The sequence below is a fragment of the Anser cygnoides genome, chromosome 12 (assembly GCF_040182565.1).
Source record: "Anser cygnoides isolate HZ-2024a breed goose chromosome 12, Taihu_goose_T2T_genome, whole genome shotgun sequence".
In the NCBI taxonomy this organism is placed as follows: domain Eukaryota; kingdom Metazoa; phylum Chordata; class Aves; order Anseriformes; family Anatidae; genus Anser; species Anser cygnoides.
In genome coordinates, this window is record NC_089884.1 from 2,806,721 (window position 1) to 2,833,418 (window position 26,698).

The 26,698-nt window shown below is 60.2% G+C and overlaps 3 protein-coding genes across 6 annotated transcripts in view; 1 reads left to right on the forward strand and 2 right to left on the reverse strand.

Annotated features, from left to right (window-relative positions):
* GSE1 (Gse1 coiled-coil protein) overlaps positions 1 to 1,591 on the forward strand; it is a 103,591-nt gene extending 102,000 nt beyond the window's left edge. For both annotated transcript variants that reach the window (XM_048075100.2, XM_048075101.2), the window contains exons 16-17: positions 199 to 302; positions 1,280 to 1,591. In XM_048075100.2, coding sequence (XP_047931057.2) covers positions 199 to 302; positions 1,280 to 1,414 — 239 coding nt within the window. In that variant the 3' untranslated portion in view covers positions 1,415 to 1,591. The remainder of the gene's footprint in view (positions 1 to 198; positions 303 to 1,279) is intronic.
* Positions 1,592 to 2,160: 569 nt separating this feature from the next.
* On the reverse strand, positions 2,161 to 8,304 carry GINS2 (GINS complex subunit 2). Of its 3 annotated transcripts, none has more exons than XR_010834630.1 (7): positions 7,775 to 8,304; positions 6,561 to 6,675; positions 6,041 to 6,140; positions 4,866 to 4,992; positions 4,505 to 4,631; positions 3,467 to 3,541; positions 2,161 to 2,875 (listed from the first exon to the last, which is right to left on the reverse strand). XR_010834630.1 is itself a non-coding variant. In XM_048075183.2 (5 exons), the coding sequence occupies exons 1-5, from the start codon at positions 7,862 to 7,864 to the stop codon at positions 4,506 to 4,508; spliced, it is 558 nt and encodes a 185-aa protein (XP_047931140.2). In that variant the 5' UTR covers positions 7,865 to 8,302; the 3' UTR covers positions 4,077 to 4,505. The 3 variants fall into 3 exon arrangements, 1 of the variants encoding a protein (XP_047931140.2); XR_010834629.1 differs by having other exon boundaries at positions 3,467 to 3,517; positions 7,775 to 8,302; XM_048075183.2 differs by lacking the exons at positions 2,161 to 2,875; positions 3,467 to 3,541 and having other exon boundaries at positions 4,077 to 4,631; positions 7,775 to 8,302.
* EMC8 (ER membrane protein complex subunit 8) lies at positions 6,561 to 26,679 on the reverse strand. The gene is made up of 8 exons (XM_067004665.1): positions 26,404 to 26,679; positions 22,664 to 22,740; positions 21,148 to 21,217; positions 20,560 to 20,654; positions 17,815 to 20,289; positions 11,629 to 11,721; positions 9,650 to 10,080; positions 6,561 to 6,675 (listed from the first exon to the last, which is right to left on the reverse strand). Exons 1-5 carry the CDS (start codon positions 26,626 to 26,628, stop codon positions 20,130 to 20,132), a joined length of 627 nt encoding a protein of 208 aa, XP_066860766.1. The 5' UTR covers positions 26,629 to 26,679; the 3' UTR covers positions 6,561 to 6,675; positions 9,650 to 10,080; positions 11,629 to 11,721; positions 17,815 to 20,129.
* Positions 26,680 to 26,698: the final 19 nt, after the last annotated feature.

A 26,698-nucleotide genomic window follows, 5' to 3' on the forward strand; every position in this document is an offset into this window, starting at 1 on the left:
GAGACCCCTTCCTGGCTTCCTGGCCAGCTTCGTCCCCAGGCACAGGAACCCAGATCTCGTTTCCCTGCCCGGTTTAGGGAGAAACGTGTTGGCGTGGGGGGGGGGGCTGGAGGAGGCTGCGTCCTCCCCGGGAGGACGCGGGTGCCGGCAGGGAGTTGGGGGTTTTTGGGGCGCTCAGCCCGTCCCCGTGCCTTGCAGAACAAAACCTGGAGCGCCAAGTGCTGCAGACGCAGTGCCGGCGGCTGGAGGCGCAGCACTACAGCCTGAGCCTGACGGCCGAGCAGCTCTCGCACAGCATGGCGGTGAGTGGGGGGCGCCCGGCCTCCTGCCGTGTCCCCATCCTTCGGGGCAGCCAGCCTCTGCGGTGCCCCCAGCCTCTGCAGAGCCCCGTCCTCCTTTGGTGCCCCCGTCCCCCTGCAGTGCCCCCGTCCCCCTGCAGTGCCCCCGTCCTCCGTGGAGGCACCCATCCTCCTGCCATGTCCCCGTTCTCTGCAGTGCCTCCATCTTGCTATGGTGCCCCCAGCCTCCTTTGGTTCCCCATCCTCCTTTGGTTCCCCATCCTCCCTTGTTGCCCCCATCCTCCTTTGGTGCCCCCATCCTCCTTTGGTGCCCCCATCCTCCTGCAGTGCCCCCATCCTCCTGCAGTGCCCCCATTCCCTGCAGTGCCCCCATCCTCCTTTGGTGCCCCCATCCTGTTTGGTGCCCCCATCCTCCTTTGGTGCCCCCATCCTGTTTGGTGCCCCCATCCTCCTGTAGGACCCCATCCTCCTGTGGTGCCCCCATCCTCCTTTGGTGCCCCCATCTTCCTGCAGGACCCCATCCTCCTGTGGTGACCCCATCCTCGTGCAGTGCCCCTATCCTTTCGTGGTGCCCCCAGCCCCCAGTTCCCCATCCTCCTTTGGTGCCCCCACCCTCCTGCAGTGCCCCAATCCTCCTTTGGTGCCCCCGTCCTCCTTTGGTGTCCCCATCCTCCTTTGGTGCCTCCATCCTCCAGTTCCCCACCCTCCTGCAGCACCCCATCCTCCTTTGGTGCCCCCATCCTCCTTTGGTGCCCCCCACCCTCCTTTGGTGCCCCCCATACACCTGCAACACCCCCTTCTGCAGCACCCCATCCTCCTTCGGTGCCCCTATCCCCCTTCGGTGCCCCCCACCCCGTGCCCCCACCCCTCACCCTCCCCCCCCTCCATGGGGCACCCAGACGAGCCCGTCCCCGCACCACAACCCCAGAGGCTGCCCGTGCGCCCCCCCCCGCCCCCCCAACCGTGCCCTGTCCCCGCAGGAGCTGCGGACCCAGAAGCAGAAGATGGTCTCGGAGCGCGAGCGGCTGCAAGCGGAGCTGGATCACCTGCGGAAGTGCCTTGCCTTGCCCGCCATGCAGTGGTCTCGGGGTTATTTCAAGGGGTACCCCAGGTGACGCCCCCTGGGCTCGGCCGAACACATAGTCTAGAAATAATAATCTATTTTATTACCTTGAATATTTAATATTTTTCACTGGGAGGTTTGAAGCTAAAAAAAAAAAAACAAAAAACAAAATTAAAAAAAAATAAAAATAAAATGAAAAAAAATAATAATAATAATAATAAATTTAAAACGGAGAATGTGCCATGCATGAAGCAAAAGGAAGGCGGGAGCCGGGCGCTGACCCCCCGTCCCCGTCCCCGGGGCAGGGCGCTGCGACCCGCCCCCACCACACACACCCCCCAACACTTTATATAGCTCTTTTTTTTTTTTTTAATTAAAAAAAAAAATCCGATTAAAAAAAACTCCACCGACAACACTAAAGCCGGAGGAGCCCCGCGGGGCCGGTGGCGGGGCGGCCGCCGAGCGTGTCCCCCCCCTCCCCAACCTCCACCCCAAACGTCCCCCCCCCCCCATCACCGCGGGGCTTTCCACTGGAAAATGCACTTGGCTCTACAATAAAGTCCCTGAACTCCTGGAGGTACCTTCTTGTTCCTCTGCGGCGGGCGGGGGGGCTCCGACGCGGGGCGGGGGGGGTTGGGTTGGGTGTTTTTTTTGCAATTCGAGTCAAAAAAAAAAAAAAAAAGGTGCTTCAGCCTTGTACTGTGTATATATATTAAAAAAAGACAAAGTTTTTGTATGTTTTTATTACTTTAATTATTGTTATAAAAAGCTTGCTTTTTTTTTTTTTAATGTTTCTGCTTTTTTGGTTTTTTTGCCTTTATTTCCCCCTGTCCTCCCACCCCTTTTTCTTTCTTTTTTTTGGCACAAGGAGCTGCTTTTAGCGCCGGTACTGCCGCTGGTCAGGACAGAAAAGCTACTGAAGCGTTTTAAAAGAATTTCAGAAAAACAAAAAAAATCCCCTTTTCCACCGGGGCAGGTGCTGTCACACCGGCAGCCCCCCCCACCCCCCCAATATCCTTCCAATTCTGATTTTTTTTTTTTTTTCCCTTTGGTTTCTGGGGCTTTTTGGGTCCCTCCAAGCACTCGGGCAGCTGCGGTGCCGCGTTGGGTTGGGGGGGACGAGGCGTGCCGGCCCCAAACCCAAAAGCCAGCGGGGCTGCCTGCAGGGGGGGGGGGGGGCTGGAAAGGGGCATGGGGGGGACCCAACCCCACCGAGCCCCAGCCGCGGCGGTTGCAGCCCCAAAATCCCCCGAAACCCCGAGACGATTGGAGAGAGCGGAGCGAGGGCGTTTGGGCAGGGGAAATCGGGGTGCACCCCGAGGCTCGGCACACGCCTGGCTCCCCAGGGTGCTCGCCAAGCTCGGGACAACCCCGCTCGAGCCCTTCCTCGCCCCCCCGGTGCGGTGGCAGCGCCGTGGTGCCGGGTCACAGCATCCGCGCTGGGCTCCCGAAACCGCTTCGGAGTCGCTGCCGGCCGCAGTCGCTTTTGCTGATCAGCGCCCACCTTGGGAAGCTGGTTTTAAAAAAAAAAAAAAAGAAATAATTTACGTATTTTTTTTTAATTTTGCCACCAGGCAGGCTCGCATCTGCGGGGAAAGGTGACCTCTGCTTCCTGCTTTCAATTCCCTTGTTGCGCTCGCAGAGGAAGCGATAACCCTCCCTCCCTCCCTCCCTCCCTCCCTCCCCTTGGCTTCACCAAAAAAGCTGCGCGAGATTAAAGAGCAAAACGCCCTTGCGACAGAAATTAGTTTAATCTTCTTTAAATCCCAGTTGCGGCGCCAGCCCCCGGCCTAGCCCCCCGCCAGCTCCGGGCTCCGCGATGAATTTTAACGCGGCGGAAGGCGCTGGCTGCTCGGCTCGCCTTCCCCTTTCCCCCGCGCGCCGGGCTGGGGGGGGGCGGAAAAATCCTCGGCAAAATTTCTCCCCCCAGCGCCGCAGCGGGGCAGCTGCTGCAGCTCCACGGCCACGGGCAGGAGGCCGGCTGGGCTGGCAGCGCCTCCCACGCTGAGATTTTCCCCCCCCCTCGGCAGCCCATAATCAAGTTTTTGACCCGGTGCTTGCAGCTTCTTGGAGGATTCCCCCCGGGTCGGGTCTCTGTCCTTACCGGTAACGGCGGAGCCAGGAGTAGGGCAGGAAAGGCAGGGCAGGTCAGATGCTGCGACAGAAAACAACAAAATAACTGGGGGGGGAGAAAAAAGGAAAAAAAATAAGCCCTAAACCCGTTCTATCTGTGCTTGTTTGGATTCGTTGTAATGTAATCTATTATTTGTCGAATGTAGCAATTAGGTCTTTATGAACATATGGCTGTAATTTCTGGAAGTGTCCATGGAAATAAAATCTTCCTCAACGATAGCAAAGGATTCTTTCTGCCCCAGCAGCCGTGGGGAAGCAGCCCTGCTCCGAGCCAAGCTCGGCCCGCGCCGTGCCAGCAGCCCACGGCCTCGCTGGGGGGGGGGGGATTTAAGGGGGAGGCCGTGCCCTAGCGCAGCCCGGGGCGAGCTGGAGCTGGCATTTTCCCGTCCCCAGGAGGATTTTCAGCTGCCATCAGCCCAGCCTGGTGCCAGCCAGGATCGCGCCCTCGCCCCGTGGGGCTGCCCCAAAGGAACTGCGGGTTTCCCCAGGCAGCGTGTGACCCCCCAAGCGTTGTTTGACCCCCCCCACCCCGTGCTGGGTGCTGGAACAAAACACCGGGAGAAAAATTCGGCGCAGTTCGCTCAGCTGCCGGTCGTTTTATTTATTTCCGCGCGGTTTCAGATACAAATAGAAGTGAGGCACAGTACAGAACAGCCCGGGCGGGAGAGGGAAAGCCCTTTCCTTCCGTCCTCCTCCCCGGAGCGGCCGGAGGTGCCCCCCAGCCGATCCCCCCCCGGCCCACACCTCTCGCTACCCGCACATCTTTCAAGGCTCTGAGCGGATTCCCGGCGAAGCGCCGCCTGGAAATTCATCGCTTTCCAAGCCGGCGTGTGGCCTGTGCTGCCCTCAGAAGTCCCCTCTGTGAAGTACACCCACGCCCCGCGGGGCAGAGAGCTCTGCCCGACACCGTCGGAGAGCAGCCGAGCGCCGGCGAGCCACCGCCTGCACCCGAGCAGCTCCCTGGCAGGCTCCGGACTCTCCCGGGAGGTTTTAGGGCGGGTGCGGGTACCTCAGAAGTCCTGGGACTGGGAGCTCTCGGCGGGCTGCAGGTTGGTCCGCAGCTTGTACATGTGGTCCAGGGCTTGGGTGAGGAAAGTCCCGATCGTGTTGATCTCCATCAGGGTTAGGTTATCCAGCTAAAAAAAAAAGAGAGAGCGGCAGAGTTTGGGGGGGAAAACAGCCCGCCGACGTGGGACGAGGAACCCGTGAAGCAGCTCCGCGGCACCCCGTTTGCCTTCGGTGACACCCCAAGGGACCAGCCCGACCGCCACCCCCGGCCAGGAGAAGCGCAGAACCGACGGGAGTTCTCCTTTCGCACGGGGCCCCGGAGAGCTCCCAGCGAGGCTGGCGAACCTCTGCCCCCGGCGCACCTTGGCGTGAGCCTCCTGCTGCCTGACGAAGCTGTCCGCCGACAGCCGCAGCTTGGCCATGCGCGTGTCCCACGTGTCCTTCACCAGCGTGCGAATCTCGTCGGCTTTGGGGATGTTGTCGGAGGCGCTGGGGGGAAAAAATAAAACAAAACAGAGGAGCAGAGCGGGCTGCAAGGGACTTGTGTAAGCAACGTTGGCAGCTCCTCAGCCCCCGAAGGCATAAGCAGAGCAGTTTGTGATATAAAAGAATCGAAACTCAACCCGCAGCTCCACAGTGAAATCCGGCCTGGCGCTCCTGCTGCTGGGATGTTTTTGGGGGAGGTTTATTTCCCCAGGAACCCTCAGCCCTGCCGCAGCAGCTGGTTCCCACTGCAATCCTTCTGCTCTTTAATCGCCCAGCTGGTGCGAGGCGCAAGCGAGGCCAACAACCTGGCCGGAGCCACACGCAGCAGGGAACCGCGAGGGCTCGGCTGCGATTGCTGCGCTCCCACCAGGGAGCACGAAGCCGAAAGGACTGCCCGAGCTGTGCCGCACCCTCCCGTTAAGGCGACTCAGCCCTGCCGTGAGGACCTCAGGAGATCAGATCCATCCACGGCGTTATCCTGGCGCGAGGGAAGGAGCCGCGCGCCAAGAGCTTCGTCTCCAGGGGGGGAGGCAGCGCTTCAACGACCGCCACCAAGGGCTCAGAGCGCTCCGAAAACTCCCCGCCAGCGCATTTCACGAGCGAAATGCCTCAGCAGGCACGGGTTCAGACTCCGAATCTCCCCGGTCTCCCGCTCCTCAGGCTGAGGCAAGGGGAGCTTCCCTCCTGAAGGAGAGCCAGGGCAGGAGCCGAGAGGGCTGCGGCTGCCGAACGGATTGCTGCCGTGGAACAGCGGTGCCGGTTCCCGAGGCCTCCACGCTCAGCTGCCGCCCGATAAAGTGGCACAGCCCCGGTTCTCAGGCCGCGGAACGAGCCACCCCCAGCTACTGAGGCGCCAAGTCACCACGAGGGAACTGCCGCAGCAGGATCCGGGCACGCCGTGTAAACGAAGCCCCCGTGAACTCTCACTTTTCCCCCAGCCCTCCGGGGCTGCCGCCGTCGCCGAAAGCCCGAGAAACCATCCGGGCGAGCAGGCGGCGAGGCAGAAAACCGCCACAAAACGTTTCCTACTCACAAAACGTTTCCTACTCACTAGTTCAACAGCAGCTTCGTCAGCTCCATGTAGTAGGGGCTGGGCATCAGGGTGAAGGTGTCCTCTTTGCGTTCCTGGTCCCGAATCTCCTCCAGTTTTTCTGCAACGCAGCCGGGAGCGGTCGGGCGCCGGCAGACCCTTCCCTGCTCCACACCCACCCCTCTCCCCCCCGGGGAAAAAAAAGGCAGCCCGAGGGCCCCACGAGGAAGCCCTGCTGGGGACGCGAGCGCCGCTCGCCGTGTCACCGCTCGGGACGGGCACGGAGCGAGGCAGCCGCCCGCTGCAGGTGAGCGAAGGGCCGGGGATTGAAACCGAAATTCACCCCCTGTCCCTCGCGCTCCCCGGAGGAACAGGAGGCACAGCCCTGACCCGACCAGGAAGATTTCATTCCTTGCGAACATAAAGGGGAGGAAAATCAGCTCCTTCCCTCAGAATTAATTCGTATTTGGTGACTCAAGCGCCCCGTTAAGGGCGGACGGCAGAGGCTTTTCGTGTTTCCCCTGCTCCCGCTGCAGCTTACCCACGTCCATCCACGCCGGGGGAACCAGGCGGCACTTCTGCCTCTGCTTCAGGTTTACGGCCAGCCAGACGGGCACCTCCACCGGCAGCCCAGGATTGAAAGGGCCCAGGTCCCCCTGGAAGAGGAACCGGAGATGAAAACGCGGCGGCTGGAAAGGGCTCGGCCACCGCAGCGCCCGTCTCACCTGGCCCCGGCCGCTCCTGGGGCGTTTTCAGGGGGGCTGATTTTGAAAAGCCCGAGTCGGGGAGCGCCTGGATCTCCACCTCCTGCTCCCCCCCCAGCCCAGCCCCTGCCCCCCTTCGACCCTTCGATCCCCCAACCCCGCAGCCCTCTGGCTCCTCTCCCCTCTGCCCCAACGCCTGCCCCAGCCCCTCTCCCTGCCCCTGATCCCCCCAGGCTCTGCCCCGCAGCTCCTGAGCCCCGATCCCCAAATCCCCCAGGCCCTGACCCCAAATCCCTCAGCCCCTGACCCCAACCTCCCCCGATCCTCACTCCAAATCCTCCAACCCTGATCCTGACCCCAAATCCCCCATCCCTGACCCCAAATCCCCCATCCCCTGACCCCAAACCCACATCCCTGCCCCAAAAGATCCTCAACCCCTGACCCCAAATGCCCTCAGCCCCAGACTCAAATCCCTGATCCCCGACCCACAAATCCCCCTGATCCTGTCCCCAAACTCCCCAATCCTGACCCCAAACCCCCAGCCCTGTCTCCAAAATCCCCCAGAGCCCATCCCCCAAAGCTCCTCGGCCCCTGACACCCAACCCCTGACCCCAAACCCCCAACCCCTGATCCAAAAATCCCCACCTTTGACCCCAAAATCCCCATTTCTGACACCAAACCCCCCATCCCTGACTCCAAATCCCCTCAGGTCCGTCTCTCAGATCCCCCAACCCCTGTCCCCCCAAAACACCCTCCCCTGGTCCTAAATCCCCCGATCCTGGCCCCAAAACCCCCATTTCTGACCCCAAATCCCGCATTTCTGACCCCAAATCCCCATCCCTGAACCCAAACCCCCCATCCCTGACCCCAAATCCCCTCAGCTCCATCCCCCAGATCCCCCAACCCCTGTTCCCCCGAAACACCCTTCCCCTGGCGCTAAATCCCTCAGCCCCGACCCCCAAGCCCCATCCCTGACCCCAAAACCCCCATTTCTGACCCCAAACCCCCACCCCTGCCCCCCAAACCCCCATTTCTGACCCCGGGACCCCACCCCGATCAGGTGCACGCGGTCCATGCTGAAGCTGGGCACGATCGTCACCAGCTCCTTCTCGGCCAGGAACTCCGCCTCGGCCGGCTCCATGGCGACGGCACCGGCACCGGCACCGGAACCGGAACCGGCTCTCGGCCCGCCACGCGCCCGGCTTCCCCATTGGCTGCGCGGCCTCCAAGCCCCGCCCACCGCGCCCGCTTCCCGCCGCCGGGCGCTTTTTCGCGGTCTCCGCTTGAGGGCGGGACCCGGCGTAACTCAGAGCTCTCTGATTGGTTGTCCGGCTCGCCCCTGGCTTCCCATTGGTTGCCGCGGGGGTGGAGGTGTGCGCGGCTGGCCGCGGGACCAATCCGAGCGCCTCCGGGTGCGCCGACCAATCAGCGCTCAGCACTTGTTGCCAGGGCGCCGTGGGGGCAGAGAGAGAGAGAGAGAGAGAGAGAGAGCGACTCCCCGGTGCCGCGCATGCGCAGTGTGCCCCGCTCCCTGCTGCTCCCTGCTGCCCCCTGGCGGCCGGGGCGGGCAGCGCCCCTCGGGGCATGGCGGCCGTCCCCCCCCCCGTACCCCCGTACCCCGGTACCCCCGGTACCCCCGTACCCCCTGTGGGGTCCTCCGGCCTCCCCCAGCCCTGCCCTGACCGTGTGTCCCCGGGCAGCCGCACGCGTTCAGGCGCTGGCTGTCGCACAGCTGCCTGCTTCCTTGTTGCCCGCCCGGTTTCTCCATCCGTCCCTCTGTCTGTCCGTCCGTCCGTCCGTCTGTCCGTCCACCCACCGCTCTGATCACCCCCCATGCACCTGCACCGCCTGTACCACTCACACTGCTCCGCCTGTCAATGCAGTCATCTGTGGTGGTCCGTCCTCTGCTGCCTGTCCACCCAAGGGACGTCCACCCACCCACCCACCCATCCCCGCACCCAACCATCCACCCACCCACCCATCCCTCCATCCATCTATCCGTCCATCCCTCCATCCATCTACCCATGAATCCATCCATCCATCCATCCATCCATCCATCCATCCATCCATCCATCCATCCATCCATCCACCCATCCACCCGTCTATCCACCCATCCACCCGTCTCTCCACCCACCTACACATCCATCCATCCACACACCCATCCACCAACTTCTCCATCCATCCACCCACTTGCCCACCCACTCACCCTTCCACCCCACCATCCACCCACCCCCCCACACAAGCACCCATCCATCCATCCTCCCACCCATCCATCCATCTACCCACCCACCCACCCACCCACCCAACCACCCATCCATCCAACCACTCACCCATCCTCCTACCCACCCACCCATCCATCCATCTATCCACCCACCCACCCATCTAACCACCCACCCATCCATCCATTCATCCTCCTGTCCGTCCATCCATCCATCCATCCATCCACCCACCCACCCACCCATCTAAGCACCCACCCATCAATCTATCCATCCCTTCATCCATCCATCCATCCATCCATCCATCCATCCATCCATCCATCCATCCATCCATCCAACCACCCACCCACCCATCTAAGCACCCACCCATCAATCTATCCATCCCTTCATCCATCCATCCATCCATCCATCCATCCATCCATCCATCCATCCATCCATCCATCCATCCAACCACCCACCCATCTAACCACCCACCCATCCATCCATTCATCCTCCTGTCCATCCGTCCGTCCACCCATCCATCCATCCATCCCTCCCTCCATCCCTCCATCCCTCCATCCATCCATCCATCCATCTACCCACCCCCCCACACCCCCTCCTCTCCCTTCCAGCCCCCGGGGGTGCTGAGCCCCGTCCCCCCCCACCCCCCGACCACCGCAGGCCGCTCGGGGCGCCGCGGGCCGGGGGTGCCCCCCGCCCTGGCGCTGTACCCGCGGCGCCACCGGCACGCGCTGCGGCTCCTCCGGGCGCTCTATAAACGGCTCCGCCGTGCCGCGAACACACTTTGGTGCCTTTTGCCATCTGCTGCTGTCATTAAAAAATTAAATTTCCATCTGCTTTCGCGCGCCGGCCTCCTCCGGGGGGCTTCTTGGCGAAGCTGCTCTCCGGGAAGCGTCGCCCCCCCGGCGGGGCAGGATGCGGCCCCGGGGCGATGCCGGGGGGGTCCGGTGCCCCCCTCCTGGTGCTCAGCACTGGCTGCAGGGCGACGACGTCCCCCCCGTTGCCCGCCGGGCGTCCCGGGACAACGTGGCACCCGTGGGCGTGGGCGGCGTGACGATGATGGAGGGCACGTGCAGGTGTTTTTCGCCCGGTGCCGGGACCCCCCCACTGCCGGTCCCGCTGCTCACGCACGTCTTCAAGCCTGCAGAAAGAAGGGGCGGGAACAGCATCGTTGGCTCAACCCTATACGAGCCACTGGAGAATCCCCACCCCCCACCCCCCCCCCCCCCCTGTTCCCCCGGTTGCCCACCCGCCCCGCCGGGTGCGGATAGCTTTAATCTGCTTTTTTTTTTTTTTTTTTTTAATCAAGAGAAAAGCCCCAGCTCCGCGCCCGGCAGCGAGGTTTTAACTCCTCTGAAGCAGGAAAATGCCCGGCGGGGACAGCCACTGATATTTTTAATCTCTTTTTAATTAAGGATAAAGCCCTGCCTTATGTAAGGGAGCCGGGGCGGGGGGGGGGGGGGGGGGGGGCGTTGTTTTATTGCGGGCTCCGAGCCTGTCTGCCGGAGCCGAGGCTGGTTTGGGGACCCAAATTTGGTTTGGTTCCCCAAACGAATTCGGTTTTGACCCGGTTTTGGGGTGGACGGAGGGAAATCAGGGTGCTTTGGTGTCCCCCAGCCCCTCTCTGCAGCCACCCCAGGGTGGGGGGGGGGGGTCTCTGGGACCCCCAAGCCCCCCGCGCCAGGCTGCCTGGCCGGGCACCCCAAAAATGGGGAGGGGGCACGTGGGTGCTGACGCTCCATCCTGCTTTGGGGGGGGGGGGTTAAATGGACCAGAAAACAGAGGGGGGAGGCAGCTCTTTAAACTTCATCAATATTGGAGGTTTTCGGGGGGAAAACTTTATCCACCAGGGACGGGGACCCCATGGATGGGGACACCAGGACGGGGACCCCATGGATGGGGACCCCATGGGTGATGTGTCCCCTCTCCTCCAGGGCTCCGAGGGCTCATTTCGGGGTGAAGCATCGCTGGGGACACCCTCGCTGTGACAACGGAACCGGGTTCCCACCGCTTCCCAAACCGCCCTTGGCTCCATCCCAGGACCAAGCAGGGGATGCGCCCGCACGGGTGCCGGTGCCGCGGGGACGCGAGGTGGCCACCGCCCCCCCGGCCGTCCCTGCAGCCCGCCCGGGCCGTGCCACAAGTCCCCAGCGTCCCCAACCCCACGTCCCAGCCCCTGCCAAGTGGCACTCGGAGCTAACGAGTGGCCTGGGCGCGCCAACAGCTCCCACGTCCCTCTCGCCGAGCCAGAGCGCCTGCAGGCGCCGTGGTGGCTCGGCCCCCGTTAGGAAAAGTGAAGTTTGGTGAAAAGCACGAAAAGCATTTTTCTACGGAAAACAGCAGCGAGCTGGCCCGTGCCGGGCACTGCTACCCAAGGATGCTTGGGGTCAGCCTGGCTCCCAGCCTGGCCCCAAGCACCCCGACCCCGAGCATCCTTCCCGCGGCCCTACCGCTGAGCAAACCCCAAGCCCAGGGCAGCGGGAGCGAGCTCAGGACCGTACCCCGAATTTTCCAGGGCTGGAAACCCACCCCCCCCCCCCGGCGTCCCCTCGCTCAAGCTGCAGCAGCGTCACTTCAGAGGCCAAGCCCCGCGCTGGCAGCAGCGATGCCTTTAGGAGTCAGCAAAGCTCCTCGGAGCGCGACCTCCCTCCCAGCCCTCCCTGCGCGCCCAGGACCCTCCCGGACCCACCTTTGAGGCAGGATAACTTGAGCCCCATGTTTTCATCCTCTTGGCGGGGCCTCGCCGCGGCGTACGGCTCTCCGGCCCCGCTGCCGGCCCCGGCTGCGAAAAGAGAGAGGCGAGGGCTGCGGGAAACGACGGGGAACGGGGCCGGCGATGCCTCGAGAAAGGAGGAACCGGAGCTCGCCGGCCAGGAACGCGCACCTCCGCGCCTATGCGCGCGTATAGAAATAAATATAAATATTGAGGCGCCCGAGCGCGGCGAGCTGCTGGGGCACAACAGGAAGCCCTGCCGCTCGGCGGAGAAACCACGAGCTGATGTCACGGCCCGTCGCTGACTCAATCTCGGCCGCCGAGTTTCGGGAGGAACTTTTTGGGGAGGGAGGAGAAGGAGCCCGGCGCCCCGCCGCGGCACCCTGCCCACCCCGCCGTGGGTGACCCCCGTTCCCGCACGCCGGGAGGGTTTCGGGGCAGGAGGCTGCGAGCAGGAGGAGCGGGGTGGGGATTTGTGTGTTTTTAGGAAAAGCCCGAGCCCCACGTGAAGGAAATTGAGGGATTCCCAGCTGCGAAATTCACACCCAGGGCTGGGCGCCTGCGTGCGCCCCGCTGGAGGTCGGGATGCTGCACGGCGCTGAGCTCCGCGGGGCGAGGGAGCGCGGGAGCCCGACCCCACCAAACGCCTCCGTGCCATGGGACGGGGCGGCAGAGCACCCCCTCGGGTTCCTGCGGCACCCCGAGAGCTCTGGGGAAAATCCAGGTGGAAAAAATCTTGCAGCTGGAGGGACCGGGGGCAGCCCCGGAATGGGACGGAGAAGCAGGGTGCGAAAAAAAAACACAACAGGACAGGGGCTGACATTTCTGAGCCGCCGGTCAGCGCTTACAATTATCCTCGGCAAAAATCCCTTCGCCGGGAAATTCGCATCCCTCCTGCCCGCAGCTGCTGGGGAAAGCTTCTTGGGAAGGGGGTTGGCGACTCGGCCCTGCCGCTCTCACCCCACAGGGAGCCCGGCAAACCCTCCTCTCCCCGCCTGCTTTCTCCACCACGGTCTCATCGTGCCTCCCCAAGCAGCCCTGGCAGGGCCAGGCCGGGAGAAGCAGGAGCTTTCCATCACCTCCGGGCTGGCCGTGGCTCTGCCTCTTGGATCAGATCCCCGTGGGCAGCCTGGGCGGGGACCATCGGGATGCGCGCCGGGGCCGCGAGCGGAGCCCGCTGGGGACCCTAACCTTTGAGCATATATAAACCTGGTTTCTTGATATATAAACCCGTTTCCTTGATTTATGCGCCCTCCTCTGCGAAGCGCTGCTGCCCAGCTCGCGGATGAGGGAGTGCGGGGGGAAATATCCCAACCCCGGGTCACAAAGCAGCCCTGCTCCCCGGTGCTGCTGGCTCCCAGCTCTGCCTTCCCTGCGGCGCCGGGGGATGCCGAGGCAGAGAAATTCCTGGGCTGGTGCTGGGGCTTCGACTTCGCATCCGCGCCAGCGCCGTGCTTGCATTCCCGATGAGTTCACGCTCCAGAAACCCGCAGCCGCCCGTCGCAGGGGTCAGCGGAGCGGCATCGGGGAAAACTCCAGCGGCTGCACCTCGGGGGGAGGCACAGAGAGGGGTCCCGGCGGCACGGGGCTGCTCCAGCAGGCGGGTGGGGATGGGGAACGGAGCCAAACCCAGCCCTGGAGCTCCCCGGGGTGCTTTTGAGGGGGTGACACTTACCCACCGCGGGCACGTCGCATCCCAGCTCCTGCCCTGTGAGGCTGGGGGGTCCCAGCCCCGCTCCCACGCCCACCCGGGACCTGCTGTGGGGACAGCTGTGGGTTTTACAAGGTCGGTCCCTAACCTGGTTAATGGGGTTAGTGGGGACCAGCCCCTCCCATCCAGCCCCCTCTCCCCCTCCAGCCCCATCCGAGCCCTGGGTGAGGAGGGAAGGGGCGATGGGGGAAAGCTGCTTTTCCCTCACCCCGCTGCACTGCCCGGCCTGGAGCTCCAAGAGGGAGGCACAAGAGTGCTCCTTCCCTGTGGCCATAGCCCCCAGGCCACCGAGGATCCCCACGAGCAGGTGGTTGGGGCCAGAAAGGGCCAGAAAACTCCGGTGCGGTGCGGGGGTGCCCAGGGTGGAGCCCAGCATCCCCGTGTCCTAGCTCCCGGCGATGCTCCCAGCTGCGGCACCGTCCACGCCGGTGCTCCTGCTCCAGTTTTGGGGGCCAGCAAGGGTCTCCTGCCCCTCGCGGGGTTTCACCTGCCCACCCCAAAACCCAGCCTGGCAGCGGGGGGGCGGGCAGAGGGCTTCTCGCTGCCCCCACGGTGACAGCTCCAGGTCCCACCCTGCTGCGAGGGTGAACGCTCGGCCTCCAGCACCGCCGCTTTTGCCTGCGTTAAGAGCAGCCCGAGGCTTTTGCATATCCGCCTCCTCTGCGACTGCAAAGCCCCAGACGGCTCCTCTGCAGAGAAATGAGCGGGGAATCCCCTCCGCCCCTCGCAGCCTCCTCGAAGCCTCCGTGGCTGGAGGCAGGAGCCACGGGAGATCCTCGAGCCGTGCCGAGGGTGAGGCCAGGCTGAACCCAGGAGCTGCGGGGTCCTGGCTGGCAGCAGAGCCCAGCTCTCGATGCAAAGCCCAGCTCTCGCTGCAGAGCTCTCGTGGGCTTTCACTCTCACCGGAGGCAGTCGGTGCAAAGGAGAGCAGAGAGGGGAAGTGAGCGGGTTTGCTCTGGTTTCTGCTGCTCTGCTCCTGCTGCATTTGACAACAAACACAGAAGCAGAAAGGGCCGATTTCCTCCAGCAGCTGGTGCAAGGCTCCCAGCTGAAGAGCTCAGGCAGGACCTGCGGTTCTGGACGCGGAGGCTGAGACCTTTGCAGCCCGTGGCTCGGTTTTGCCCCGGAAAAGCAGAAAAACAAACCGGTTTATGCACTTTCCTGCCTGTTCAGCTGCAGGGACGAAGATCCAGAGGGCAGGGCCCAGCGAGCTCCAGCTTTCCACCTCCTTCCCCAAGCTCAGTGCACGCAGCATCCCATGGGATCCCCATCCTCACCAGCTCCGGTTTCAGCACGCAAACGGAGCTGGTGCAGCAGAACCCCCCCAACCCCCCGTTTCTACCTTGCTGCCCCTCTGCAACCACCCGCTCGCTGCTGCTGGGCGAGAAACAAAAGGCCCCAAACCCAGGAGCCCTGGAGCGAGCCCAGCCCGGAGCAGCGGCCGGGTTTGGTGCTGAAACTGCACCAAGCGGGCGACCGAAAGCGACGGCCGGGGGGGGGGGGGTACGCAGAAATAACAGCGCGCCGAGCTAACTGTGGTTAGCTCCGCGGGCTGCTGCACGTCTCCAGCTGGCGTGGCGATACCTGACACCGAGCCCGGCATCCTGCGTCCCTTCCCCTCCTCCCCACGGGGCTGGAAAGCCACGGCACCCGTGGGCACGTGCCCAGGGCTGGGCACGGGGCAGGGACCCTCCGGCACGGAGCCCCAAGCACGAAGGAGAAAGCACCCGGAGAAAGGGGCGAGCCTGAACGTGGGGAGCACGGGGGTGGGCTCACGGACCAGCCACCTCCTTCGTACGGGCACCCGCGGAGCCTCCGCCAGCCCCACGGCCCTCCCGGGAGCTCCTTGGTGGTGCCAGGGGGCAGGGAAATCGGCAGCGGGAGGAAGAGGATGGGGTCAGCGAGGAGCTGGCTGCCCTCCGGTGCTTCGTGGGGAAAGAAAAGGGTCGGGAGCCCCTCGCTGGGGGGGGCTCTTGGCCACCCAGGGTGGACAAGTGGTACTGGGGGATGCCGGGTGTGGGAAGGGAGGAGGAGGAGACAAGAAGCAGCTGAAGATGAAGGCTTGGGGAAAGTGGAGCAGGCCCAGCATCCCCCAGCGGACTGAAGAGAAAACGGCCCCAAAGGAACCCCCCCGGGGGCACGGCAGCAGCCCCCGGGAGCGAGCAGGAGGCGAGGTGGGAAGCGAGCACGTACCTTGAGCGCAAAGCCAGGGGGTGCTGGGCTCCCCCGCCAGGAGCACATCCAGGGCGAGCAGGGACCCAGCGGGCAGCTCGGAGGCCTGGGCTGGGAACCGCCTCGCAGACCGGCCTGCTGCTTCCCGGCTCGCCGAGCTCCAGGTTAATCTCAGCCCAGCTTTCCCTTTTATCCCCTCGTACAACCTCTATACGTATTTTTTTTTTTTTTTTTCCATTAGGTCCCTCTCTCTCTTAAGCTCCGGAGTGCATTTCTAGGAAGGGCTGCGTTCTTTCTCCAGCCTTCCCCAGCTGCCGCTGCGCAGACCGGGGGCAGCCCTGGCACCGCTCCCTCCGGCTAAAGTGCTGCCGTGATGCAGCTCGGGGGCGTTCGGGGAGCTCCCCGTCTCCCCCCGCTTTAGGGTTTTAGGGGCAGCACGCCCTGCCCCTCTCCCCACAGCTACAGCCAAGCCCACTGCCAAGAAACCCTGGAGGTGAGGGCGGATTTTGGGCACCGGCTGCCCAGCCACGCGAGGAGGAATTTCGCCTCCCGCGCCGTGCTGCTACGGAAAACCCCAGCCCGCGGCCGGCAGCCTGCCCCCATCCTCTCCAAGGACGCAGCCCGAGCCAAAATCAAAGCAGATAGGCGGGCAGGGCGCGCTCTCGGATAAGGCTGGGTGAAAACGTGGTCTAAAACCAGGAGTAAAAAAAGAAAGAAAAAAAATCGATGAAGCCCTCGGTGGGTGGTTTGGCACAGCGGGATCGCTGCCGGCTCCAGGAAGGCCGGCTGCAGGGCTCCTGGCGGAGCACACGAGGAGGTTTTTCGGCACAGCAGCACGCTCAGCTCCGCTCCGGGGGCTGAATTAAAGCCGAATCTCAAAGTGCAGCTCAGCAGCAGCAGGCTAAGCGCCTTCCCCCCCCCCAGAGGACATCTCCCGAGCCGCAGCCAGCCGCGAGGCCGGGCCGCTAACAGCCTCCTCCATTAGCACCCGCGTGCTCCTTCCGCCCGGGTAATGCCTCCTCCATCCCAGCATCTCCGGGCGTTTTTACAAGGAGCAGCAGCGGCAGAGTGCAGCGATTAGGCCCGCGGCCAGCGAGCGGAGAGACCCCGGGGGCTGCTTCCCGCGGCTGCCAGCGCCCCGCGGAGCTGCCGCTTCGCATCCCTGCCGCTTGGAGAAGAGATTCGGGGGGCACGACCCCGCAGCACCACGCGGAGCGGCCGCGGACACCCGCACCGGGTGAGGAGGTTGCGGTTCCCCCGTCCCGCCAGCCGAGCTGCTCGCCTGCTCCAGCCCCGAAGAGCCGGGACAGGCCGCGCGCGGCCGGGCTCTGCCCATTTTCACGCTGCTGTGGGCTGGGAAGCGTCCCGCGGGCACCTGCGCCGGCAGGGGAGCGAACTCCAGCAGGATTGTTTCACTCGCTGAATTAAGAAAAAAAAATCCTCATATACAAACACAACAACGAGCTCAAGGAATAAGGATGTGGATACTCCACCAGGTGCGGATATTTCGGTTCCGAGCATCCCCCAACCTGCTGACGAGACAGACACCCCCCGTCCCCATCCCTTCTCCGCACAAGCCAGGGGAGCAGAAAGCGCTCCCGCCGCAGATTTACCCCCAGACACCCGCTGCTTTTCCTAGCAGCTCCAAAACGCTCTCGTTTCTGGGTGAAAATAACACCGCCAGGCCCCCCAGGCTCTCTGCCTGTTCCCTTCTGGGTGTCTGGAGCCGGTCTGCGCGTGGTTTTTGACCCAGCATCCAAATGCTGGAAGCGCCCCGGGCTCACGTCCTGCCTCGGGGCATGCCTCGTGCTGCGGGCCCCATTTCAGTCTGATCCCTGATTTCAAGCCGAACTGGCACTTACGGCAATGCACGCTCAGGCCTCTTCCTTCCCCCCCTTGCGACTGAAGGATTCGAGGTTAGTCCCGATGTGGGTCCAGCAAAGAATAACCTACATCCCCCACGCAGAATCCCAAGTACTTTGTGCTGGTATTTTCAGACATTCCTGAAATATTAGGGTTGAGAGTGGAAAAAAACCACACTGGAAGTTACGTATTTTCTATTGCTTTAGGTCCCATGGATGTGGTAAAGAGCTGGGGGTCAACTGTCCGGGCGGGTAAACTTTCAATCTCCAAATCTGAGCTAATCAGGGAAGGAAAAAAAAAAAAGTTTACCTCTGCACGTCGTTAGCTGGTAACGAAACAAAAAGGTGATTTTAGGAACGGGAGATGCAGATCCCTTCCCCAAGCTTTCTTCCCCCACGGGTTTTAAAAGGAGTTACCTTGAATTGCTCTGAAGAGGCAGCTGATCTGCCAGCCCGGCAGCCAGCGCTTGTTCCTGCGGGCAGGGTCGGTACAGCAGCAGGAAGAGAGAGCACAGCCTCCACCGAGCCCCCCGGCGGCTTCCTCATTCTTTCACAGGAGCCACCGGGACTCCAGGCGCCTTGCCTTTACGAAATCGCTGCTTTTTGTCCAGCCTTCGACGCAAACAGGATGGGTGAGACGAGATCCGAGCACCGCAGCGCTTGTCCTTTTTGCTTAAAGCTCGCCTGGGCCTTTACTGGTGGCAAAAGGCTCACGGCATCCCATTGAAAAGCAAGCAGAAGATGAAGACAAAGCCTTAAAGCTGCCTCCCTTCCAGCGAGGTGCCCCAAGTGTTTCCCAACGCATTTCGGTGGCTCAGGAGTCACACCAGCATGGGTGAACCACCCCGCAGAGCTTGGCTAACCCCTGTCCCTGCGACAATTCCCGAGGCCTCACGAGGTGTTTGCACAAAGTACGGCAAGCCCTCTTCCCGCAGCACGGTTTGCTCCAAACGCTACGCTGCTGAACCGCTGTTCCCAGGATATAAATACGTTAACATTTTAAATACAGCCTTGGACGTGTTGTGTAACACACCGCAACGCGTCCATCTCACCGCTTGTGAGCTAGATGCGTGTTTTCATTCAGCAAGCAAAAACATTTTCCTTTCCTGCAAGCGTATCTGACTCATGCTTCGGAGAGACTACGGACCGCGTGCCAGTGCCTCTGGTAACGCCCAGCACACCTCAGCATAGTAGGAAGACAAACAAAACCACTCGGGTCAAACCTTCATCTCCCCCTTGGCCATTTCTCTCCCCCTCACTGCTTTTGAAAAAGGACTTGGACGTTGGGATCTTCATCGTAAAAACATTTTTAGGAAGAAAGAGAAAAATCTAGAGGAAGCGTTGCAGGTTGAGGCTACACTTAACTAATTAACCATCCCGGAGGAGCAGGACAAGCTCCTAGCGTGACACCAGACATGCACCAGCCTTGGGCAACCAGAGCGAGCGCTGTCCGTGCACGTCACCGCTCCTCGCAAAGGACCCAACTGCCGATCCCCACACCAAGTGTATTTTCAGGTGGCGAGGAAAATACTCCGCCACCGGCTGGTGACTAACACCATTTCCTTCCATTGGAAGCAGCTAGTGGTAAGAAGTGTTAAATGTCTTAATGAATTTGGAGGATAAATATTAAATTCATTACATTGTTACAGAAATGCAGCAAAAAGCAAGCACAGGTAAGGTATGTTGCCTGTGGCGTACCTGATAAAAAATAGTACATATCATAAAAATAACGTAAGAGGAAACAGTGCTGTGAAGCTTCCTCATTGACAACTACGCTTATTCTTAGAAACAAATGAAAATTAGAAAGGCAAAAGCTGAGCTAAGTGTAATCTAGACTCCTTGACGCAACGTACTCAGACATACGCCTTCAACTTCAGGCTTACTTGAACGAATACCGCATGAACCAGATTAAAATTACATCTGCTTAAAAACAGAAAAAAATCCATAGAATGATCATGGTATTTCGTGCTCTTCTTTTGGAGTTTCAAACTGTTTTGGAACTTTCATTCAAAATCATTATTCCAGTCTTTTTTTTTTTTTAAGCATTATGTGAACATCTGATTTTACTTTGTGTTTAATTTTCTCAGTCAGTAACTATGGCTGTATGCCCTGAGACAGCAGGAAAATCATTGTAGCATTTGGGAATGCAGCTTTAACACATTTTCTGTGGCTGTGTCATACAAAACCACTGCAAACCAGGTGACAGGTGCATGGAAAATCATCTTCAGCAGTTTGCATTTGCTGTACTGACAGAATGCCACTTCCAAGCCACGAAAAACAAAACAAAACAGTTGACCTCAGATTTTGTTTATGTATTTGACCTCAAAATACCTCGTCTGAGGACAAAACCGATCTTTTGAAAGTTATTTTCAGAAATCTTTAAAAATCATTCTCTCTAAGGAGTACAAAAGCTTAGTCAAAACGTTTAATATGAACCACGGGGATAAGCAGAAGTAGTTCTGGTTTTGAAGGAACAGCAACATTCACTACAACGGGGAAGGCATCCACAGGGACAGCTGTAACTGACGGCGTGCAGCTCTTCTAATGAACCTCACGAAAAGGATTCAACAGCTTACGGACACGTCACCCTTGGCAACGTGACGCGCCACTCTTTTAATCAGCCAGCTTTCCACACAAGGTACTGAATATTACTCTATTTACATTCAAAAATATCATTTTTGTGTCTTCAGTACATAGTGGGAATGCCCGTAAGTTAGTCAGTAGGAATCCCCCTAACACAGGTGGAGGACAGCTTTGTTGATCTCTGGATTTGTCCAGTCGTTCCGGATGTCATCCAGGTGATTATCAAAATCTACAAGTGTTTCGTAGGACTTGCTGTCCAAGAGAGACGCAGCGATTCTCTGGGCTTCGTTCCAATCCTCACAGAAATCACTAGGATGGGAGAAGAACCGGGAATTAATAATAATCACAAAGAAAACCCTCGCCATCTCCTCCATTCAGGAAGATAAAGCACACTCTCTGCAACACAGTCGTGGCTAAGAGGCACACGGCTGCCTGGCTTCAGCAGCTGGCTGCTCTCTCCCTCCCCCTCCTTCACCCTCCATCCCTTTTTCTCCCTCCCTCTCGCTACAACGCAGCCCTCAAAGCACAAACCACTTCTCCTCACCACCTAAACACAAACAAACTCCGCAGTCTACTCACACGTGGGGGTCCTTGCACCTCCACTTGTTCTCATGGAGCTCGTACACGTGAATGGCAGGTTCTACGCACTCCATCGTGAACTTGGTGTTATCAACCTGCCGTGCAGCAGAAAAAACACTGTTTTAAGTCTTCCCGAGTAAAGAGATGAAATTGAAAGCAAGTTTTCACAAACAGGACGCCTTATTCTAATTCATGCGCTGGTCTGCCTTCGCGTGAGCCAAATTCTCCAGGTTTAAGCCACCAACCCTCTTTGTCGCTGTGGCAAGGATACAAAACTCAATTTGTTTCATGTAAGACAAGGATTTAAGTCACTGAAAGGGGTCCTAAACAGGGAATACACTAACTTTGCTCAAACCCCATGAGCAGAGAAGGTCTCCACTTCCTTTGAGATAACAGAGAGCTAGCCACAGCCACTTACTAAGAACTACAGGGGCTACAAGTCATTGCATCTCTTCCCCAAAGCACTTGTGGGGAAAGAGCAAAGTGGTTACTTCGCTGTTACAGGACACACAGAGCTGCACGTAAGTGGTTAGTCCAGCACCACAGACCCGATATTAACAACACAGAGAGAAAAAGGAAGCAGTTTACCATGACGAGCGCCGTGTCGTTAAAGCCCTCTGCAATTCTGGAGGCCACCTTTTCAGCAACCTGGTTTGGACTGCAGCGGAAGGTAAAGGTAATTGTGTTATTTGAACCGTGACACTCGCGGCAGCAGGAAACATGCTTAAGGAGACGCGAAAATTACACGGTACGCTTATAAACAGGAACAAGATATCGAGCCGATGCTCCACTTGATCGAAGTCAGATGGCCACGAAAACCCCAGCTCCCCTCTTCAGCGCAATGATCCGAAGCTCATCTGTGCTTAGGCAAGGTATTTTTGAGCAGCAAAGCGCTCGCTGCAGACTGCGTGCAGATTGTGTGACCTCCCACCTCCTTCCACCAGACCAAGAACCGCAGCCTCCTGCGCCCCGACGGGCATTTAAAAAAGAAACTTCAACTGAGCTGCCTTCCCAGCCTGCGTTTGAATTCACTCGCTGGCCAGCTTCTCTACGGAACTGGATAATCTTCTAAAGAAAAGCCTCTGCTGTTTCAAAGATGGCAATCTCTACGCGGTGCCAGAGTTATCTTCAAAAAATGAAGTCTGGCTTTAAAAGAAACATGCCCACAACAGTCTTTCAAACCGCAAAGAGAACAAACTGCCTCCTCTCCTTCAAAAACGGCTCCAGCAGCTCTGTATTTCCCTTGTAAGGAAAGGGCAACGTCCGCATCCCCGTCAGATACCCAAGCAACCCCAAGTGCTATTTAAAAAATACACTTGAGACTCCAAGATAGGCATCAGCAAAGTAACTGGAACGGAGCAGAATGCTTTAAACAAGTTGTTCATACTGATTTTAAATACTACATGATGCACTCTCATGAGTCTTGATACTGGATTTGTCTAATAGAGGGGGAAACATTTGATACACACATCTAGAACTAGGTTGTAGCTCCACACGAAGCCCCTTGCTGTTTATTTGGTGGTTTGAGTTAGCTAGTGGGGAGGTGGAGGAAAAGAAGGAAGAAAAAAAATAAAAGAAAAAAAAAAGAGACCATTCCCAGGGAGAACAGTAAGCGAAGAGGATCTCTGCTTGACTGTTATCCTCTTCCATTTCAAGGCTGCCCCTTTACCGTGTCAGAAAATGATTCGAACCAACAACCACAACAAAAACCCGAGACAGTTCAGCAGTTCAGTAAGAATTAGGTCACTTCGAAAAGACGTTCCAAAAAGATACCGGGAGTCGTTCGAGTTTACGAGACATTCACAGCGCAAGCGGAGGCGCCTGCAGACGCCGGCTATTTCCCCGACAACCGCACTTCAACCGGCTGGCAGCCGCTCCAGCAGCGGCCTTTTGTAGCCCCCACCGAAGCAGAGGGATCCTGCAAAGACCGGGGCTCCTGCACCCGAGCGAAGGCCACGGCCGCCGGTGCCACGAGGCCAAGGCGCGAGCAGCTGACGGGTGTCAGAGGGAATCCGCGGGCCCCGTTTCTGCCCGTGACTGCTGCTGGCAGAGCAGAAAGCACGGCGCAAAAGAGCAAGCAGAAGGAAATACTGCACCAACGCACCTGGCGTCTTTCACGCGTTCGTTGGCCTGGTAATATCCGGCTATCACGTAGCTATTCTCTTTGCACCACGAGTCAATCTGGAAAAGGAACGGGAACAGTTAAGCCTGAGGAGGGAAAAAAAACAAACAGAAAAAGAACACAGAAATAAGGAAATCCCCCATCAGTCCTGCAAATAAAATGGCCATTTACACACGACAATACGTATTTATTTAAAGAAGCAACTGGCAAAGACATCCACGTGTGCACACAGCTCGATTAACCCGGGCAGAGAAACCAAGCTGAACCTTTGGGGAGTGACATAAAAAAAAAATAATAAATAAATAACCAATTTCTTGCTCTTTTGCTCCATTTATCCCAGGTTAAATTCAAGCGACAGGACTGACAAAGGCGCTGCCCGGGAGGGGAGCCCAGGTCCTCCCCGTTCGTGGATATTTCGGTGGCGTTCATGTGGCAGAGGGGAACCCAAAGGTGTCCGGCGCGCAGACCCGCGCTGCCGCTTCGGGGGCGGCCTGCTCGTTTCCTTCCTAGGGCAGCGCTTCGGGGTTAAAGCCAGAGCGTCGTTTACCTAATGAGCAAACGAAGCCCCGAGCGAAAGGTAAACGCGTGGGGGCAGAAGAAAAAGGCCGTGGGCAGAAGAAAAAGGCCGTGGGCAGAAAAAGGTCGCGGCATTTACCAGTTTTTCAGCTCCCTCCGGCACAAAAAAGGTTTTTGCAACAGAAGTGTTCCGTGTTTCTCTCCGAGAGCTCACCTGCAGCAACAATTATCTGCCGAAGCACGGCGGGGGGGGGAATTTTCCACACTTTAAAGCCTTTCAGCCCAAGCCCAGCGCCCTGCTAAAATCGCTCCCCAGCTCGGCCACGAGATCAGGGCTCGGCGAAGGAGCTGCTGGTGTGCTCCTCTGCCCTGCCACAGACGCGGCCGTGCTTTGGGAGCGGCGACGCACGCCAGGGGGTTCCTTATAACCCGGCACCCCAAGCCGGAGCCCCCCCAAAAAAGGGGGGAAGCAGCCGGAACTTTCCTGGGCTGTCCCTAGAGAGCGGGCATCAGAAAAACCTCAACGGCTGCATCAAAATGGATCCAGAAACGCATCCGTGGCATCCCGTAGCCGAAATCAATCTGGGTCTGAGTAATAATTACAGCACTAGGCTGCGGAAACGCAACAGCCACGTAAATAATCCCCCTTCCGCGAGGGATGACGCGGATTTACGTGGCAAAAAAAAAAAGGCTACGCAGCCCTGCTAAGGCTGCGGGCCAACTGCTGTTCAGTCACAAAGCCATTTGGAGGCTTTTCGGACCACGGTTTTAATTGGCAGCGGGTGGAAAGCCTGGCATTAAAGCCAAAAGCCCAGACGCCGGAATACAACAATAATAACAACGAAGAAATAACGCTAATAATTAAGAAACGATCGTTTTAAAAATAATTCGCCGAGGGCGAATCGATGGGAGGCAGGTCGTGCCTTGCTTCCACGCGGCGCTTTGTCTCCCCGGAATAAAATCAAAGCGATTTGGGGAGGATAAAAAAGAAAAAAACAGAAGCGACTTGCTCGCCTCCAGAGCCCCGGAGCTCCGGGAACGGCCGCGCGTGAAGCTGGTTTTACAGATCCCTTGCTGCCGAAGAGCTGCTCGCGGCTTTCAGGAGGCGCCACGGGTCGGGCTGGAAGCAAACGCTGCGCTCCGCTGCGTCGTTTTCGGATGAAACAGACACTCTCGGTCCCGTTTGGTGCTCTGGAGTAATTCGGGTCAGAGATGAGGAGAGGCAAAGGGCCTCGGGCTCTTCTTGAACGCTTCGGAGCGTCCTAAGAGTCATCAAACGCGCCTGCAACCTCCAGCACGTTTCAGCCGGTCCTAATTAACGAGGGAAACGTTGCAGGGCTCCCCGTCTTTAACTTTTTACCCCCAAAACAACGAGCACGTGCGTAGCAGCGCCGTTTCTCTGGTCCCACCACGACTGCAGATGCGGTAACGCCTCGGGCGTTGCGAGGAGCAGGATTTATTTCCCAACGACGCGACCGCACGGCGAGAGCTACCCCGGGGAACCTCACCGAAGGCCCCAGGTTTCTACTCGGAAACCTGGCTGTTCGTTCCCACAGGAAAAAAAAAATAAAAACAAATGACCCCGGTTCAAAACGGCAAAGTCGAGCCCACACGAAAGCAAATATAATCAGTATCGCCGCGCCTTCCCATCGAGTAAGGCCGGCAGAAAGTGACTCCCGGAGGGGTGCGTGGCCCCGGGCCCCCCCTTTCTTGAGCCGGGGGAAACGTTTAGGCCACGAGGCCCGCGGGAAGCAAAGCCCCGCGACCTTTACAGGCGCCAGACAGGTGAGAATTTGCCGCCCTCGGCGACGGCGCAGCTGCTGGTGGGCAGCTCTGCAGCTCCAACTGCGTACGGGTCTCCCTGCGGTGGCGGCGATGACACCCACAGCGAAGGCAGCTGGGGGGGGGGGGCATTTCCCCGCGCCCAGACTTCTCCCCGCGGCCTCCCCGCGGCGCGGAGCCCCGCTAAAAGCAGGGCCCCGGGGCCACTCGCTCCCCACGGCCCCCGGTTTGAGGCAGGGGCACGCTCCCGAAGCGCCCCGCGGGGAGGAGCCGCAGCACGACACGGGGTGTCCCACTGCGCCCCCAGCAACCCCCTTACCCCCCCCAGCAGCCAAACCGGGGGCTGAGCCCCCCCTCTTGCGCTCCCCTACCCCCCCCAGCGACCCATCCAGGGGCTGAGAACCCCACCTTACACCCTCCTACCCCCCCCAGCAGCCCCCCTACCCCCCCCAGCAGCCCCCCTTTCCCCCTCAGCGCTCCAGTTAAGGGCTTAGCCCCCCCCCAACACCCCCAGCACCCCAGCCAGGAGCTAAGGGCCCCCCTCCTGCACCCCCCTACCCCCCCAGCAGCCCCCCTATCCCCCCCCAGCAGCCAAACCAGGGGCTGAGGACCCCTTCCTGCACCCCCTACCCCCCCAGCAACCCCCCATCCTCCTCAGCAACTGAACCAGGGGCTGAGGCCCCCCTCCTACGCACCCCTACCCCCTCAGCAACCCCCTTACCCCCTCCAGCACCCAAACCAGGGGCTGAAAACCCTTTCCTACGCCCCCCTACCCCCCCAACAACCCCCCATCCCCCCCAACAGCCAAACCATGGGCTGAAGACCCCCTCCTGCACCCCCCCACCCCCCCAGCAGCCCAACCAGGGCCTGAAACCCCTCTTTAACCCCCCCCCAAACCCCCCTTTACCCCCCCGTACCAGGCTGATGACCCCCTCCTACACCCCCTACCCCCCCCAACAACTCCCAACCCCCCCCAGCACCCAAACCAGGGGCTGAGAACCCTTTCCTATGCCCCCCTACCCCCTCAGCAACCCCCCTATCCCCCCCAGCAGCCAAACCAGGAGCTGAGGACCCCCTCCTGCACCCCCCCCACCCCCTCAGCAGCCCAACCAAGGCCTGAAACCCCTCTTTAACCCCCCCCAAACCCCCCTTTACCCCCCCGTACCAGGCTGATGACCCCCTCCTACACCCCCTACCCCCCCCAACAACTCCCAACCCCCCCCAGCACCCAAACCAGGGGCTGAGAACCCTTTCCTACGCCCCCCTACCCCCTCAGCAACCCCCCTATCCCCCCCATCAGCCAAACCAGGGGCTGAGGCCCCCCTCCTGCACCCCCCCAGCCCCCCAGCAGCCCAACCAGGGCCTGAAACCCCTTTTTAACCCCCCTTCAACCCCCCCCAACTCCCCCTTTACCCCCCCCGTACCAGGCTGAGGGCCACCTCCAGCATGGGCGCCAGCGCCAGGGTGCCGTGGAAGAGCGGCACGCAGTCGACGAAGAGCGCCGGGGCGGCGGCGGCCTGCTGCTCCCTGCCGGGCCGGGGGGCGGCGGGGGGCGGCCGCTCGGCCACCAGCAGCCCGTTGACGGCGCAGTGCGGGTACTTGGCGCCGTGCAGCACCATCTTGCAGTAGGCCTGCGTGCTCAGCCTCATCCTGACGGGCCCCCGCCGCCAAGCGCGCCCCGCCGCCAAGCGCGCCCCGCCGCCAAGTCCGCCGAGGTGT